Here is an 18,726-nt window from a genome sequence, read left to right on the forward strand (position 1 = left end):
AACAAGATATACTGTATACTGGGTTATTTTCACCCTTTTACATTTGCTAACAGTTTTATGATTTAAATATGCCCTTTCACAGTTCTGTTTATAAAGAAATTATACAGTGTACTTTGATTCCGTTCTGTTTTAAAATTGCCCAAATGTGACGAGGGCAAAAATAAAAGGGGGGGGGGGGAATTTCCTTGTATACAGTAAATCAATCAAATAATCAATCATTTTACTCGTAAGTTCTTAAAAAAGTCAAAAATTGCCTGAAGGTTTGTAAATTTTAATCACAACTTCATTTTAAATATGAATGCATGTATTTTACAGAGGCAGGTATATAATATAATATATACTGCATACAAATAAATAATGGAGAAAAACTTAAATAAACCACTTTTATAAAAAAAGAAAAACCCAGTACAGTGGTCTTTATAGATACATGTACATGTAAAATCAGTGTAAGTTACAACAAAATAAGCATCTATTAACATGATTAAATAAATAAACATGGAGTGTTCATTAACACAGTATTTACATATATAGGGCTTCTAGTATTCTTTTGTTAATAATGTATATCACACACTGTTTCTAAATGGGATGGAAGATGCATTGCAAGATATGGATTTCAATATTACAGTGTGTATGAAAGAAAATGTTAGGATAATACACTGCGAACAGAGGAATATTGCAAAGATAGGTATGAAATTGAAAACCAAAAATTCAAGTGAAACAAAAAATAATGCTGCCAAACAAAGTTAAAAAAATCCTTATAAATGAATTTATTTACATGTATATTTTTTTTACTACGGGTAGGGGAAGGACACTATATGTGCTGAGAGAATATGTGTTAGAAATCTACTCTAAAGGATGTTTTCCTACAATCTGACTAGTGTGATAAAATTTTAATAGATAAAATTCACATCTACCTTTTTCCACCATTATTTTCTTATGCCTTTGTAAAGTTGTTGCATATAACAATCCTTTAACACTCCACCCTCTTTAATAATTTTTCAACCTGAGAGATTTAAGCTTTGTTGTGAAAATGTGCTTGCATGAGCTCAGAAAGATCATGTTTAAGTTCCTCCCAAAGGACCATAACCTGAAAACAGACTAGTACTCAATGTCAGAATTTTGAATTTTAAATAACAATGTTTTCGAAAATTTTCAAATTTCTTCTTATTAAAATTGTGAAATGCAGGTTTCTCTGTTTCATAATGTTTTACTTATACTGCTGATTCATTATTAGCCTTTTGTTGCCAAAAGTTCATGTATTTTTCAATTAAACATGAATGAAAAAATAAAGCACAAATAGCCCATATTTAGCAGTTTGTGTATCAGTGATCAGTGAAAGACAAATAGTACTTGAAAACAAGGTCACCTTGTTTTCAATCCACAACCCCTAAGGTCATACTTTGAAAGCATTCAATTTGTAGATGACAGAAATATACATGTGTACATATTTAGATCTTTGATGATAACATATATACAACTAATGCATTCAAGCTATAAATGCAAATGCATCAATCTATAAGAGTATTTCATGAAATGACTAACAACTCATAGTTAAATTTTCAGTGAGTTTTAAATTCTGTAGAGCCCTTGTGAATAAAACAATTTTAACAATAGTTATAGCTCAATGTTTATAATTAAAATAACTTTGCATAGCTGTGTACAGGTTCATCAGGTACAATGTATATAAATGTATAATTAAAGACCATATGGACTTAAATTGATTAAAATTTAAAATTAATTATCCATACATAAAAGCAAGATGCATACAATGAAGATATTTGCAACTGTTCTAATTTCCATCCTTTAACACACAATTTAAAACAACAAATACATGTACATCTGAAGTGTATTGAGACGATATAACAAATATTGTCAACAGTGAACCAGAGTAACCATAAAAACATGGTTTCATGACATCAAATATCACCCAAATCTGGAATGTATGTACCTTTGTTGACGTTGGAGTACAGTAACTACCACAAAATAATTCACCTGCTCCTTAAACCAAATCAAAGCAAACAAAACAAAAAAATTTAAGCTTCTTACTTAAGTTCAACCATGTATGTACATAACCCACTTTTATGAAATGGACCAAGAAAAGCTTGAGTATACACAGCAATGATAAAACCTGGGACTTTTATATCAAATATTTGTGTCAGGAATAGGGTGAGCAAGGGAAGTAACTCTCTATCTCACATTCATAATTCTCATTTACATGTATTAATATGCTCACATGGTTTAGTTCTCACAATGGTTCACATGACTAGATAATGGTTAAAGATGTCACTGCTCTAACCAGGAAGGGCCGTCCGTGTTGGCAGATTTCAGTTTGATGTTGAACTGCTTGAGGGTGGATTCCAGGGCAGTGGCATTCCCAGAGAAGTAGGCGGACGTGGCATTGTGGAACAGCAGAAGTTGTTTGTGCATGACTTTGACCTGCAAAATAATTTACACAGTAAACATTGACAGAACTACTAATACATTTAAAAATTTTGTTTACTAAATACATGTATGTTGCATTTCTCGCAGCTAACCAATCTGATTAAAATTAGATCCTTTGACTTGCTCACATAAATCGCTACACAAGAATCTGAGGAAACCCCATGTGAGCAGATCAAAGGATATGATTTTTAACCAGATTGGTAGCTAACTTGATAGCTTTTCAAATGAAAGAAGTAAAATTATAGATTTTGATTTCTGTATGTACATGTGCATGTTTTCCTGTTCTTTAATTACTGTTTCATGATCAAAACTATCAATTATCAATTTATATGTATCTATAAAATTACCCTGTTTTCATCTAGAAATTTCAACTTGATGGCCACATCTCCTCTAAGCTTTTCAAACTTTTCTTTGTGATCTTCAAACTTTTTCTTGGCCTCTTCTATTTTTTGGGCAGGAGTAGAATCTCTGGGACCTAACTGAAGAGCCTCAACATCATTTCTGTATGCATCATACTCCAACCTGAAACACAGTGAACATATTAAGGAAGATGGATTAAGGTCATATAAATACACAACCAAAACAAGTACGGTATATTTCACATATATATGTACAACTACATTTCATGGCTGACTCCAAGACATGAGGTCCTATGAACTTACTGAATATAGCAAAATGAGCTTATATTAAAAGTATAACAAATCAAAATTGTTCATACATGTACATGTATATGACTGTCTTACATGTAAATGTACATTCATCATTATAACACTAAAGCCATCATCAGATGAATTGAATGCACAACAAGTAACTCACCTGGCTGCCTCATAATTTTTTATTGTTAGGAGTGTGTCCTCCATTGTCTTATTGCAAAGAGTGTTGACTGAAGATGTGAAGAAATTCATTGCACCTGCAAAGAACAGAAAATAGAATAATGTTTTGCAAAACATTTATTTTGCAACAAGAAATACATATTCTAAATTTTTTGGTCAACTAGATCAGACAAAGTGGTGAATTTAATACATCTTTTAATCTTCAATTTTGAATTAAAAATTATCTTAAGGAGATGAACTCAATTGAAAGTTTACATGAAATCCAGAGTTACTCCTCTTGAATTCCAACAAAGTTTGAATTAAATATCCATGGTTAACAAATCAACTGATGAAATTCAGAAAAGTAAACATAATACACTTTTTTTGAAGATCAAGGTTATATTACCCAGTAAAACTTCTCCATTTTTCACCAAATTCCTTTGAGTCTCACAGTTGTAGGAGAACTCTTCCTGAAGCTCAGGGTTCCTTTGAGATTGTTCTGCAAACGCCTCTCCCAGAGCCCTCTGTGTCTGCACAACCTGGTAAAAATGGTTAGTTAATGTCCTTGCCAATCGTAAAATGTTGGAATACTTTCTTTGCATATCTCTCAGGGTTTCGATTTGATTTTCTAATTCCAAGTCCACAGTTTTGGAGCCTTTGCCAAATTTTTCTGAGATGAATTGTTTGGTACATTTGAAGGTGTTTACACTCCAGTGTTTGATGGTTTCTAGTTTTGTTTGAGCAGCATGCACAGTCTTGGGAAGAAAGTCACCACCATTGTTCTGTCTAGCCCCTTGTGACGATAGTGGGATATTGCTTGTTGCTGGAAAAAAAATCTTGAGAAAATAAGTTATTTGTGTTATGTCGATAGGGGCTTAAATATGTTCATATGTACACATGTCAATTTCAATATTTCTTTTCATTCAAAAATTAATAAATTTGAAAAGTGTAGAATGAGAAATAGTACTGTGCATCAAGTTTTAAGAGAGCTAGAAAAATATACATGATATCAGATGCAAGGGGAATTGCAATTTGGTCATACAATAAAGTTCATCAATCAGTGTAAAATACTGTGTTACAAAAATAACTAAAATTTTCATTCCAATAGAGAATCTTCTTTGAGCTTGACCTCTGATAAAGTGACGTCAAATATTAAGTGTGTCATCATGTAAATTCAAGACCAATGTAAAATATGTCATCTCAAGTGTACACATAGAAAATTAGAAATGGTGACATATAGGTGCCAACATGGTGATCACTACAGGGGTGAATAAAAGAGACCGTAAATGTTTATTAATTAGAAGTAAAGCAAGCCATATTCTAAGATTAAGTTTCACTAAATCCCTATTAACAGCACGTCAAAATATAGGAACCCATTTGCCATTACCACTTCAAAAATTTTCATCAGATCAAAGAAAATTTCAAATACACTAGAGATTAGATAAACACCTTGCCATACAAACTGTAAGAAAAAATATATAAATTCAAATTAGCAAGGTTAATTAAAAGCATGAAAACACACACACCAGGAGGCATAGTGAAAGAGCGAGGGAGACCAGACTGTGTTCCAAAGTTACCGGTGGAAGCTCCAGGGTAGGAGGAGGTCATGACCTTGTTGGGGGAGCCACTTTGTACAGTGTTATGTACATCTGTCAGGTCTTGTCCATCGTTCAGGATGTCCTTCAGGTCCTGCTCAAAGGTGTCGTTGGCCTTGGAGTTCCCATTATACGCTGGACCTGAATCTGCCATCATCTAAAAAAAGCATATATACATGTATATACAATGTATTAAATTTTTAATCTTAATAGGAAATTTTAGATGTACATTAGGATAATCAGAGTGTTTTTTGAACAAGTAATTTTGAGAAAAAAAATACAGTGTACTTGAAATTTTACTTTCCATACCTATCATTCCTAAAACATTTACAGCTGTAGTATTGTGTTTGAATTTCCTATGTTCAAGTTCAAAACTTAAATTATTTACATAAGGCCTCTTTCAATCTATCATACCCAAATCATGTGAGTGAATTAAAGGAAACTAATCAAGTAGTTTGAAGAAATCACTTTAAAAATAATAGAAATTTTACAGGTTCTGACCCAGTAAATGAAAATAAGAATACTTAGGCTTAAAAAAAAAATAAGTTTGTTTCCTGTAACATTCCCAAAAAATCAAGGGTCGGTAGGTCGGAATTTTTTTTTTTTTTTTTTTTTTTTGCTTATGAATGGTCAAACATCCCCGGACCGAAAATACCAGGTGTTATATTTACAGTAGACACCCAATATGGCATCCAAAATGGCTGCCAAGCGGCAGAAAACTAGTCTCGCAGAAAACGAACTTCAGAAAGTTGTTGGGGGAAACTGTTGTTACAATAATGATTACTCTTTATTTTTAAGGTAAATGTACACTAAGTTGACATATTTTATGTCTCAAATTAAGCAACAAGCTATTTTTTTAAATTTAATAAATGGAATCAGCTGATTGATCAAACGAAATTTTGCCATTTGTCAGAAAAAAAATTCCACCCGGGGATAATTTGAATGGGTCGGTCGGGTTACAGGAAACAAACATATTTTTTTTTTTAGGCCTTATACAGCATGTACCTGTTTTCATTTAAAATCAAGACCAAATTGTCCAATTCACAGATATGGCCAAAAAGCGAATTCACAGTTACATATGGACTTGCAATGCATATTTATTTCTCATTAAAATTTTTAAAAACCACCCAGTCTTGATTGAAAAATTTGCATTTAACTTTGAGAAAAAAAATCTTTTGAAACTGTGTATTTTGTTCTAACATGAAAGAGTTCAAAACCAGAAAAATCAGGACATTTTAGAGTAATATAAGAATTATATTTCGGAAACACATCAGACCTCGGAATGGAATACTCGCAAGTCTCTAATTCTCATTCTATGTCTATAATCCCAACCGGAAATAGATGTATATTATCCGACATCCTACTACATAATTTTTATGGAATAAATGAGTGGTTTACAAATTGGTTTGACCAGAGACTTCTGAAACGATTTAATTGACAAGAAAAAAATATCTCGAAGCAAACGATGTCATTTTAAAAGTAGTTTAATGATTGATATACTAACAAAATACAAGCTTGATGAGGGGATGCCTGAAATTGGGCTATGTACCTTGTGGTAAAATAAGTAGGGTAACCGTATACGAAACAAGTACCTGTGCTACAGGTACTCAAAAAATTTTTTAAAATGTATGCACTGATTCTGCTAATCCGAGATTCCTCCGACTCTAACCTGCTTTTACATTGTGACTTGTGCAGGGGACAAATCACAATGTAAATACAGGGGTTAGAGTCAGAGGAATCTCGGATTATGATTCGGCATGCATATGAATAGGCCTTTGTCTGTTTTAACCAGTAAGAAGTGCAAGATGTACCTGTGTGTACTTGAAATGAAAGTGTTCATTCCATGCAATCTATTTAAGGACATGACATACCATTTAACTGTATTTTAAAACGGTCAGAATGACCATGAATGCCGGATTTACTTGTTCCCCCAAGGCAAGACATGACATGCATGTACATAAAGCATACCCTCAACACTCTACTCAACATTTTATTTAATTTTTGCAAGACCCAATTTTATGGCGGAGCCTCTTACCATATGTATTCCTGGCAAATCTTTATGAATGTATATTTTTACAATTTTTTAATGTATCATCTGCTGTCTGTCTGTGTGTCGTGACACCTTGTCGATGATGACGTATCAATGTAGTCTAAAACTAAACCAGATCGGGTAAAATCTCAAAATTCCGAATTTGTATTCATGATCTACATAGTATATAATTATATATCAATTAAAATAAAATTACTAAACATGGTTTACATCTTATTAAATGATACAAATTAAAGGTTATAGATTAGAGTAATAAAAAATCTAATAAAATAAGAAAAAAAATGTAAATCGGGATCGAAATACAAAATATTTTTAAATCTTCAAGGGGCATGGAAGACTGAATTGCCTCTGTTTCAGTGCTGTTTCTAGTTTTGTTAACTACTCCTATCTCCAACTCTTAACCATGAATGCAAATTTTCAGGGAACTGAGAGAGAGGTTTCAATGGTTGGTTACAAATCTTTGATTATGAGCGTTATCATTGTTTCAAACTTGGATTTTCAATTTTTCATTAAATATACATGTACTATCAGGTCCATTACAATCTCTTGATTTAGCTATATAGCTTTAAATAGCTATAACACTTTATATCAAGCAATTCAAAATAGCGTTATTTAGCTACTTATATACAGTTTTTCACAAAAATGTTGTTTGCTAAATCGCAATCAGAAATTTTCTATGCTTTGCACTTAATTTTCATCCAAAATATTGACATATTTGTTGAGTACGTTGCTTAGGTGTAAGCCTGATATCAATATTGGATCTAAATGACAGTCAACTCACCTGTCCTCTTCGTGTCCCCTGGCACATAAGGCCCCATAATGACAGTCATTCTAAACAAATTCAGTATATTAAAGGTAACATGCGGTGAAAAATTTTGGCCAGGCTGAGACTCGAACCCAGGACCTTCCTGGGTTCCGCTAACCGCGCCAGGGATTAGGTACATTTGCCTGGTAGCTCAGTGGTTAGAGCACCCGCACCAGTCCCAGTCTGGCCAACATTTTTGCCTGCCTGTTATGTTGACAAGAGAGTTTGTATTTTAAAACAATCACTAGAACATTCCTTGAATCTTTCTACTACCTTAAGTATAACTATAATTATAAAAGATTTCATACTGACAATTCAGTGTATACATGGTATAATACATGTATGCACCAACTGTGTTTTGCTTTATCCAGTTTATCATGACCTTTTTTTCTCCAGTTAGTTCTTTCTGCATGTTCTGCATTTTACTCAGATATTCTCATTTATATTCATGTTTACTCAGCACATACAAGTTTATAAACTCTTTGAAGGTGATATCAAGAGAAAGAATCGTAATTTGTGGGCTAATTAAGCATTTGAAGAGGGAGGAATGTCAAGTGTTCAGGCAGTGGCCTGCAGCCAGATGGCTCAAGTGGTAGAGCGGCCTTTCTGGACTTCAGGGGGCCTGGGTCTGAATCCTGGTCTGGACCATGGCATTTCCTTCTTTTCTAATAATCTTAATTCCCCCCCTCTATAAAAATTAAACATCTCAAATCTCTTTAGGTTTATCTTTCTTTTCCCCTTACTTCTAATCCAAACTGCAGTAGAGATACATATGTTAAGATAAGCTTGTCAATGATCAAGAAGCAGTCTAAGGTTTATGTAAGCTAAGTATGTTTATAAATCTGAAATTTCTCATTTCAGCTGCGAGATGTGTTGTTATCCCACAATATAATGACAGAGAGGTGCTTCACCACATGTATAACTAAATTCAGACAGAACACATTGACAGATGAAGAGGTAATCTTTATTTTTTAGAATTAAAAAAAAATGACAACAGACAAAAGTTGTTGCATAAATTTCATATGAAATGCACATGAATTTTATGTGAATTTGCATGAGAAAGAGATGAAAAAACAAGAAACAATGAAATTCATGTGAAAATTTCATTTTGATATGACTTCCATGTGAATTTTACATGAAAAGCATACCGCATAAATATTGTGCAAAGAAAATTTCACATGAAAGTTCTAAAAAAAAAATTTCATGAATTTCGTATAAACCAGTGAGAAAAATTAATTAATTATTGTGGGGGGGGGGGGGGGGCAAGAGATGTTTTATGAACATCTCTTGTTTCTAATTGATTTTCACATAGTAGTTTTCAATCAAAAAAAAAGAATTAAAATGAATGTTATATAAGCCACTTTTTAGCTCACCTGAGCCGAAGGCTCAAGTGAGCTACTCTGATCATAATTTGTCCGTTGTCTGTTGTTGTCGTCATCATTGTTATCGTTGTAAACTTTTCACATTTTCATCTTCTTTTCAAGCACCACTGGGCCAATTTCAACCACACTTAGCACAAAGTATCCTTGGGTAAAGGGGATTCAAGTTTTTTTAAATGAAGGACCACTCCCTCCTCCAAGGGGAGATAATTATGAAATGAATTAGTGAAAAATTAATGGCATCTTTTGAAAATCTTCACAAGAACCACTGGGCCAGGAAAGATGAAACTCATGTGGAAGCATCTTCATGTAGTGTAGATTCAAGTTTGTTCAAATCATGCCCCCAGGGATAGGATGGGGCCACAATGGGGTATCAAATTTTAACATAGGAATACATAGGAAAAATATTTAAAATCGTCTTTTAAAGAATCACTGGGCCTGGAAAAATGAAACTCATATGGAAGCATATCCTTTGATAGTGTAAATTCCCTGGGGTAGGGTGGGGCCACAATGGGGTATCAAAGTTTAGCATAGGAATATGTGAGAAAAAATCTTTTTCTCAAAAACAGGAAACCCATGATCGGTCATAATTATATGGAAGCATTCCTCTTTTAAATAAATGTAGATTTATGTTTGTTAAAATCATGACCCCCTTGGGTAGGATGGGGGCACATGGGGGGGTCAAAATTTACATAGGAATACATAGAAAAAATCCCAATTTTATTATACAATTAATTACCCCTTTTGAGGTCAACATGGTGAAATAAGGACCCGAGACCTGGCCCACGAGGTGACCTGACCTGACCGAGGCCGCGTATTGGTCGAGGTTAAGGTCATCGAGTGGGCCAGGTGGGGGTCCTTATTTCACCATGTTGAACTCAAAAGGGGTAATCAATTGTTTTATTATACCGATATATATTGAAAAGTATGAATCTCTAACCGTTATCAATTCTTTCTTTGATCGGGATCAGGATTCGCTACACTCCGTATAGTGAAGTTGTTTACATTGAAGTCTGCAAGTCGTGTAAGTTTTTGCATCATGATTTACTGATTAAAATTATATTAGGTTGATAGCGACATACATTGTTATAACTAACGATTACTTTTCTCTACCCAGTCAAAATCTAACACAGAATTCAACTCTTTACAGAGCCGCTTCTACATTCCAGAACTGAATTGAAACGATATTTTGAAATGAGTAATTTTGCCGTATTCTGTATGGTAATGCAAAACAGACCATGCACAATTTAAAAACATGTTGTTTTCTTGAATAATTATTATTTTATGCATTTAATTCACCCAAAAAGGAATTTTTGATTAAGAGGTCATTATTTAGCGGTCATTAATTATAATGAGCGGGTCATTATATCCCACGTGCAATGATTCTTAGGTCCTTATTGCTGTAAACAGTACCATTTGGAGTCATTGTTGTGTTTTAAAGTTTTCTTACCAGCCAATCAAATTCGAGTATTATCAATAGAGGTATAATAAATGTTTTTTAAACTTTTCAATACTAAACTGATTTTTGCTTTTACTTAGCCAGTTGCTGTGGTTAGCGATGTGGCCCCTGGCCTCTTGTTCTTGTCTAGTATTAGAATACATTTCAGAAATGAAAATTTAATTTCATACCATGAAAATAGTTGAAAGAGTCTATTTTTGTCAGAACGACATAACTACATTATAATGATTACTAGCCCGCACCTCAGATCTCCAGATTTCCGCATTATTCCGCATTTTTTCCTCATTTTAATATGGAAAAAATGTGGAAAAAAATACGGAGAAAATTAACAATATGGAAAAGCAGAAAATATGCGGAAATAATACGGAAAATAAACGGAAATAATACGGAGCATTGGACTTAGTCTATTTTTCATCTGGAAAAATATTGAACTCTTAACTTAGAATATTTTTCATCCGGAAAAAATACGGAGCTCTGGACTTAGAATTTTTTCATCAAGAACAAGATGTGTTTGTGAGACACAGTAGCAGCTGGCGGCAACATTAAGTTCTAAAAAGCAAATTTTAGCAAATGGGTCTCAGTCAAGGTCACACAATCATTGTTCTTGGTGTCATTTGAAAGCACTTTATTAGTGTAGTATGCATACCAAATATTAAGTCTCTATCATCTATGGTTCAAAAGTTATGGCGAAATTCGAAAAAAGCTATATTTAGCACATAGGTCACAGTCAAGGTCACAAGGTCATTGATCTTGGTGTCAGTTGAAGGTGCCTAATTAGTGGAGTATGCATACCAAATATGAAGTCTCTATCTCTCACGGTTTTAAAGTTATGGCGAAAGTTCGAAAAAGCTATTTTTAGCATATAGGTCACAGTCAAGGTCACTGACCTTGGTGTCAGTTGAAAGTGCCTAATTAGTGGAGTATGCATACCAAATATGAAGTCTCTATCTCTCACCATTACCGCATGAGAAGTTATGGCGAAAGTTAAGCTATTTTTAGCATAAAGGTCACAGTCATGGTCACAAGGTCATTGACCTTGGTGTCAGTTGAAAGTGCCTAATTAGTGGAGTATGCATACCAAATATGAAGTCTCTATCTCACGGTTCAGAAGTTATGGCGAAAGTTCGAAAAAGCTATTTTTAGCATAAAGGTCACAATCAAGGTCATAAGGTCATCGACCTTGGTGTCAGTTGAAAGTGTTTTTGTAGTGGAGTATCCATACCAAATATGAAGTCTCTAAGTCTCACGGTTCAAAAGTTATGGCGAAGGTTAAAGTTGACAACAGACAAACAAACAGACAGGCATACAGCTAAACAGACAGACAGGACAAAAACAATATGCGCCCCGAAAAAATTTGGGTGCATAAAAACTGTCTTGGAGTTAACAGCAGTTCTCTGTTTCTCCTGAATGTTATGTACAATTTGATCGTTGATCGGAAGAATGTTCAAAAAGTTGCTCAGTGATCAATTAATTTAAACAACAGACCGCCAAAATTTAACCTTGGCCTCCATGTTGCAACGTCTGCTCTGTCTAAAGGAAGAAGTTTGTTGACCAGACAGCCTGAGATCGTATTGCTGTATCAACCAAAAGATGCAGATACACGTATTTCATATGGGGTAGGTCAGTCATATTTTTTTTTAACATGTGTGTCACTGTGATGATGAAAATAAATACTCTAGGCCTAGGACTGAGCTACCAGGTTACGTACTCCCAGCCAATATGCCCATGATTCAAATCTTTCAATCAGCTCATAGAATTTTATTATGGTTAACCACAATTAAAGGTGTTAATTTTGGGGAGCCATCTGTAATTCTAGCAATGATTTACCATACATTTTTTTTTTGGTAGCGTCTGTGCATGAGGAGATTTCTGAAAAAGAATAAGTGCTTATTCAACTTGCTGTGATTTTAACGGGCTTAAAGCTTGGTCCATGGATGGTTATGTTTGAGGTATATATATTCTTTTTTTCTTTTTTTATTGCTAATGTTTAATAATTAAAAACAGTCAACTATGATTGTCATTATTATAAATAATATTTTAAACAAATTGATATTAAATTGAAGAACCCAAACTTGTGTTTATAAAAAGATTTTAAAAGGAATAAAAGCAATGAATTTATATTTTATTAATATTGCACCAATTTATAATTTAAGTACTTTTTTTTAATTGATAGGATTTGCCAATTCGACCGCAAGTGCTGCTGCAAGAAATTAAACATGCAGAGACCTTACAAATTAATACAAAGAAGTCTGAAGAAAATTTTTATTGGACAGATGGGTGTAAAGCACAGACCTGAGATATAAAATGAATTGTGAGAAATATGAATCAGGGATGCAGGTAGAAAATGGCAAATGTGATCCAGATTGATAAAAAATGTCTAAAATTTTTTTTGTTTTGTAAATATTCAATGCTATGTCAATTGTTATTTTTTCCCCAATACCTAATAGTGTTGAACATTTCACTCCCACTTTTGCTTAAGTAGAATGAATGAATTTCCATTTATTTAATATGAATATTAAAAAATGCCACATTTTTTCCATGATGAACTTGTGGCTTAAATAAGAGTTCCAGTTTTTTTCCCATACATGCTCTTATTTGTTTGTCAAAGATATAAGATCCAATACATTGCTCATAAACAAAATGTGTAATTTTCCCAATTTTATATGTTTTTTTCTTAATGATATAATAAATTGTATGTAATTTTGCACATTTTGATGGTTTTGTAAATATTTATGTATGTATGCATGTGGTTTTATTAGCCATTTTATAACCATGTGATTAACTCCGTATTTTCTCCAGATTTCCGTATTTCCGCATTTTATCAACCAAGTAAATACCTCCATATTTTGTATATATGGAAATACATTTCAGAAATGAAAATTTACATTTTCTCCATATTTTGAATGAAAATAGTTGAAATTTGAATCTATTGAAAATCAGAATGAATGAGGAAAACTCCAAATACATTTTAATTATTTTACTACATTATGCGGGTACATTATTGTGAATATTTTTCTTTTCTTTTATATATACTTTTACACTTAAGTCATGCCAGATTCAAAAGCTTTGAAAGTGCATGTCTAATAACAGGTACTGTAATTTATTTCTTAACAGAAGTCCTGCATTGATACCTGCATGGGAAGATATGTGAACTTCAATCAGAGACTGATGGCAACATTTTTTGAGCAGCAGCAGGCTCGAATGAAAGCTATAGCAGAAGAACAGAATGCTCAGGTTCCCCCGCAACAAACACTCATACAGAAAACGTGATATTAACGATGTAGGACTCCATGTACCATGTATATTTTAAAACACCATCCTTAGAAAATTTCTAAGTTTTATTTACAATTCATATGTCTTGAAGTTTATAAAAGCTATGTTTATAAAAATAAACAATCAAAATTGCAATTTTTTAATCAAAATTGCAGATGCAATGTTCAGTTTCATTTTTTTGCATATTTAAACCACTCTAGTTAAACAAGTTTTAAAAAGGCAAATATGAAGTCAGTGTCTATTGATAATTTTATACAAAGATTTACAAAACTATACAATGTGGTAGGTACACAGGTAAAAAAAATTGCCGACATTGGTAATTATTTTATACAATATATGTACATTTTAGAGAACGGTCTAAAAATTTTCATTTCAAATGCTATTTGTTAACTAATGATTAACAAGTAACAAGGTTGTGCAAACTTGTGTGCACAAATATAGCACATAATGTAAAATTACAGTTTATAAATCTTGTGTGAAAGTACATTGAAACATTGCACACAGAGGTACTTTTATTACAACAACAAAAAAAACAAAAAACAAAAAAAAAAAAAAAACAAAAAAAAAAAAAAAAAAAAAAAAAAAAAACAAGCAAAAACAATGTTTTGCCTAATGGCGAAAAAAGTGATAGCTTATATATATACTTATTCTTTTATTAATGAATAATCTTCATAACATTGAACCCACGTGTCATTTGAAATTATTTAAAATCAAACCGATCAGATGTATGTGTATGTGGGATGGGGGATGGGGGTTGGGGTGAATGTTGAAAATACATTAGCAGTGTATTTGCAAATCTAAAAGGTGCTCACTGTAGAACATAGACTGCAGGTTTTCAATATCAAAACTCAAATTTACATAACTTTGTCATGGTCATCAACAAAAGTATTTAAAATATTTATGTGTATTTGTTTTAAAAAAAGATTCTTTAGTTCTGATTGAAAGTACAGAGAGTTTAGTGTCAAACATTTTTAATCCTTCATGCAAACAATTGTGAAACAGGTATTGAAAGCCTATTTTGTACCCAAACAAAATTTATTTAATTTCAAATTAAATGGAATTATTATTGTAATTTTTCAAATGCAAGAGTACCAACTTCTTTGTTTAATCATTATAGCTACAGGCAACTACACAAATTCATCCAATATTTTTGGTTTGGTGCAAGAAATCACAATTCGCAAACGCGCCCGACTATGATCCACCATCAGATTGTTCAAGTACCGATTTGAATATCTATTCCCTTTGATTTACATAAACGAAACTAAAAGAAGGTTCGGTGCGACTTTTCCGGATTTAGGGTATCCATAGGCATTTAAAAATATTCAATTGTTTCAAATCCATGCTGATTTTAGTGATGCTTAACATGCATTTTAATTAGAAATATCCACTAGTATCTAACTATTACCAATAGAGAACGATTTGGTAGTATATTCTTAGGTAAAATGGCACATAAAAAGGGCCCATTAAGTATTGCTTAAGTGCACTTGTCCTTTGTATGCTTCAGTTTTATTTATAATTCATCTGTCTTGAAGTTTATAAAGGCTTTGTTTGTACCAGCTATCGAATGGAAGGAGTGATTACAAAATTGATGTTTTTCTTTAATCAAAATTGCAGATGCAGATATGTTCAGTTTCAATTTTTTGCAGTCTTCATGTTTTAGAACTTTGGTCACTCTAGTTAAATTCTGAAATGTTTCTATAATAAAAAGGCAAATATGAAGTCAGTGTCTATTGATTATGTTATTAGACACTTCATTGTGTATTTATATGAACCAGTCTTTATGATCATAGACATGCTGGTGGTACACAGGTAAAAAAAAATTGTATATGACCTTGTGTACCTAATTATTTTATACAATATATGTACATTTTCAGAGAATTCTAAAAATTTTCATTCATAATGTTATATTATTTCATAAATAATGATTAACATGTAACAAAGATGATTTTATGTTTTTTCCCCCCATTTTTGATCAGTATTTTGCACAAATATAGCACATATAGTAAAATTACATGATGTACAATAATCATGAAGTTAAAAAATGATAATTTTCAGTTAATTAATGTTTGAGTTTGCAGTTAGAATAAATATTTTTGTGCTTGAATTCTTCACTTTTTTCGACATTCCAAACATTGCAAAACAGAGGTACGAACTAATGATAATAAGGGAAAAAAAATAAAATAGACCTAAATTTACTTATTTTTTTGTTAATTCTGAATAATCTTCATAATGTTAATTTTGAGTGTCATTTGAAATTAAGCATTTATATTCATATCAAACAGAAGCAAGTCAGGTGTATGTGTACGTGGGATGGGGGTGGGGGTGAATGTTGAAAATATTATTTAGCAGTGTATTTGCAGATCTAATGTAGCAAAAAACTAGTGCCCCCTGGGTTATATCGAAAATGCATAGACAGCAGCTTTTTCAATAAAAACGAAACTCAAATTTACATAACTTTGTTATGGTCATCAACAAAAGTATTTAAAATATCTTAATGTACCACAAGTACTCATTGTTAAAATAAAAAAAAGATTCTTTAGTTCTGATTGAAAATATCTATGTTGTTTTTGAGATCAACTCCCGACAATCTTTTGGAAATCAGGAATTTCCATGGGTAAAAATTGTGCAACGTTATTAGGTTAGTAGACCTATTTTGTATTCAAATGAAGCAAAATTTATTTGAAAACGTTGATATGAAAAATAATCTATTCTTGTGAAAACGTTTTCTCAATAAATAATATTCATTTTCTTTCCTACATGTATATTGATTCCATATATTTCTATAAACTAGAAATAAAAGACACACTTAGTCTAACACAACTGTTTTATATTTAGATAAAAACGTTGGTTATAAACTAGCAATGAAATTTTATTTTAAACTAACAGACCAATGTTTCTATCTTTTGTCTTCAGATTCCTTTATTTATGTAAACCTATAGGGTTTGAGACAAATATTTTAATTAGTAAAATAAACATCATCAATTATTTACAATGTACTTATTATCGAGTGCATTGACCCCTAATTCAAGAAGGATACAGAAGTGTAAGACTTTTCCGTAAAAGTAAACAAACAAGTTAATCGAATTAAAGACTATATAACATACCAGGATATTTATCTATTTACGGACATCAATCCAAGAACAATAACTGAACATTATGAAAGTTTATATTAAAGTTATACTCACTTTTGCCTAATACAAGGAAACTGACCACCAGTTTACAAAAACTTATGTTTTGATTATAAATTGTTTTGTCAAAATTCCAGGATTTAGGCCCATGTATTGAATAACTTGTTTATCGTATATGCAAATGACTATTATGTATTGTACATTATAAATACTATCTACGGCGATCTTCGCTATCTCTTTTGTTCGTATCCACTATACGATCATCATTTGTATTCACTAATAATTTCACTACTGTTAAATAAACTCTTAGAAAAGACTTTTTCCTTGTCATTGGTTCACAAGACTAATTTTTGTGCCGTGACCAGGATTTGGCGAAGTACGAAGAAAAGACAGAAAGAAGAAAAGGGTAAGACATTGTTTTCTTTTCTACCTTGTTTTTAACTGACCATCTTCACTGAAATTCTAAATTTGGTTTAACTATTAAAGTATTCTTTTTAAAAATGGCTACGGCGAAAGTGCCATCCTTTGGGGATGATTTAACAAAGGCAATCGACGATTTAACAGCGCAAATATCTGAAACAGGAATTGTAAATGATAAATCTAATTATAATGAGGGAATGAGTTCAAATTGCTTTCCGTCTACAAGTAAAAAGGGAGATGAGGGGGGTGATGAGGATAAGAAAATTAAAGAATGGATGAGTTCTGTTTTAAATCAGGTTAAATCAGTCACTGCTGCAATTGCTGTTCCTATTAATCAGGTTATTATACCTTAATTTTGAGGGGGATCCGGGAAAATTTAAACAATGGATAAAAGATGTAGAAAAATATGCCAAGATGTCTGATATGAATAATGAAGATATTTCAAAAATAGCATTTGTCACTTGTAAAGGATCTGTGGGAGATTTTATTAAAAGATATTTCGCAGAGATAGAATCTTCTGGTGAATTACCTATAGCTGGAATGATTTAAAACAATTCTTGAAAAATAGATTTGCAGAAATTACTGATGCACAACATGCATTGGCAATCATAGGATAGATGAGACAACATTCCAATGAGAGTGTACAAATATTTGCTGAAAGAATTTTACAAGTCGCGGAAGATGCATACGCGTCTGAAAATGTGGAACATGAAATTATTCAAAAACAGTTGGTTGATATTTTTACTGATGATTTATCCTTTGATTTCTTGAGAATGAAAGTTTTAAGAGAAAATCCCAAAACGCTATAAAACGCGGTTCAAGTGGCAATGAGGGAACAAAATTTGCGCAAACGTTTGCCTTTAAGATCTCAAGATAACGGGGGTGACATATCTTCTAATCAACAGATATTAAATACGGCGGGAGAGAATTTGTTATTAAGATTTTCAGAATTAAAATCAAATATTTTTCGAAAAGAAGAAGCCATGGAAATTGATCACTTTCGTAATCAGCGTTTTCACAGGTGTAGGAAAATTGGGCATAGGCTAGGGCAAGAGTTTTGTCCCTTTCAAGTTTTGGCAAACAAACCAAATTCTAATATTTAATCAAAGACCCAGAGTACATGTAAGAGAAGTTTCCAATGGTTTAAGAGAAGGGGTGTGTAATTTACAGTGTTGGCATTGTGAAAAATACGGGCATATTCGCAGAAATTGTCCTGAAAGATATTATGGGAGGAGGTTTTTTCAGCATCAAAATTCTTTTAGACCCCAATATAATCCTTTGAAAGGTTCGAAACAACAGGAAAACTAAGAAGCTCTCTTCATAATGAAGCCGATGAAGAGAGGTTAAATAAATGTGGTAGGAA

General features: G+C 32.3%; 2 protein-coding genes across 3 annotated transcripts; one reads left to right on the forward strand and one right to left on the reverse strand.

Moving 5' to 3' along the window:
• Window positions 1–255: 255 nt before the first annotated feature.
• Window positions 256–6,992, reverse strand: LOC134246619 (arfaptin-2-like). 2 transcript variants are annotated; one of them, XM_062728999.1, is made up of 6 exons: window positions 6,885–6,992; window positions 4,832–5,006; window positions 3,661–4,077; window positions 3,259–3,352; window positions 2,790–2,964; window positions 256–2,436 (listed from the first exon to the last, which is right to left on the reverse strand). In XM_062728999.1, the coding sequence occupies exons 1-6, from the start codon at window positions 6,885–6,887 to the stop codon at window positions 2,284–2,286; spliced, it is 1,017 nt and encodes a 338-aa protein (XP_062584983.1). In that variant the 5' UTR covers window positions 6,888–6,992; the 3' UTR covers window positions 256–2,283. The 2 variants fall into 2 exon arrangements, with proteins under 2 accessions (XP_062584983.1, XP_062584982.1); XM_062728998.1 differs by having other exon boundaries at window positions 4,781–5,006.
• Window positions 6,993–7,231: 239 nt separating this feature from the next.
• On the forward strand, window positions 7,232–13,916 carry LOC134246618 (mitochondrial import inner membrane translocase subunit Tim9-like). The gene is made up of 3 exons (XM_062728997.1): window positions 7,232–7,344; window positions 8,566–8,661; window positions 13,657–13,916. The coding sequence occupies exons 1-3, from the start codon at window positions 7,303–7,305 to the stop codon at window positions 13,810–13,812; spliced, it is 294 nt and encodes a 97-aa protein (XP_062584981.1). The 5' UTR covers window positions 7,232–7,302; the 3' UTR covers window positions 13,813–13,916.
• The last annotated feature ends 4,810 nt before the right edge of the window (window positions 13,917–18,726 follow it).

Source organism: Saccostrea cucullata, unplaced genomic scaffold (genome assembly GCF_032062105.1).
Source record: "Saccostrea cucullata isolate Sc308-1 unplaced genomic scaffold, CSIRO_AGI_Scuc_v1 ctg2066, whole genome shotgun sequence".
Lineage (NCBI taxonomy): Eukaryota > Metazoa > Mollusca > Bivalvia > Ostreida > Ostreidae > Saccostrea > Saccostrea cuccullata.

Bases quoted from the DNA above. Each gene is read 5' to 3' on its own strand.
- LOC134246619 (XM_062728998.1), bottom strand. The intron at 3,353-3,660 runs GTAATATAACCT...TGTTCTTTGCAG, and splicing joins AAATGGAGAAGTTTTACTGG to GTGCAATGAATTTCTTCACA. The intron at 2,965-3,258 runs GTGAGTTACTTG...ACTGTGTTTCAG, and splicing joins AAAAATTATGAGGCAGCCAG to GTTGGAGTATGATGCATACA.
- LOC134246618 (XM_062728997.1), top strand. From the start codon at position 7,303: ATGAATGCAAATTTTCAGGGAACTGAGAGAGAGGTTTCAATG. The intron at 7,345-8,565 runs GTTGGTTACAAA...TTCTCATTTCAG, and splicing joins CTGAGAGAGAGGTTTCAATG to CTGCGAGATGTGTTGTTATC. The intron at 8,662-13,656 runs GTAATCTTTATT...ATTTCTTAACAG, and splicing joins ACACATTGACAGATGAAGAG to AAGTCCTGCATTGATACCTG.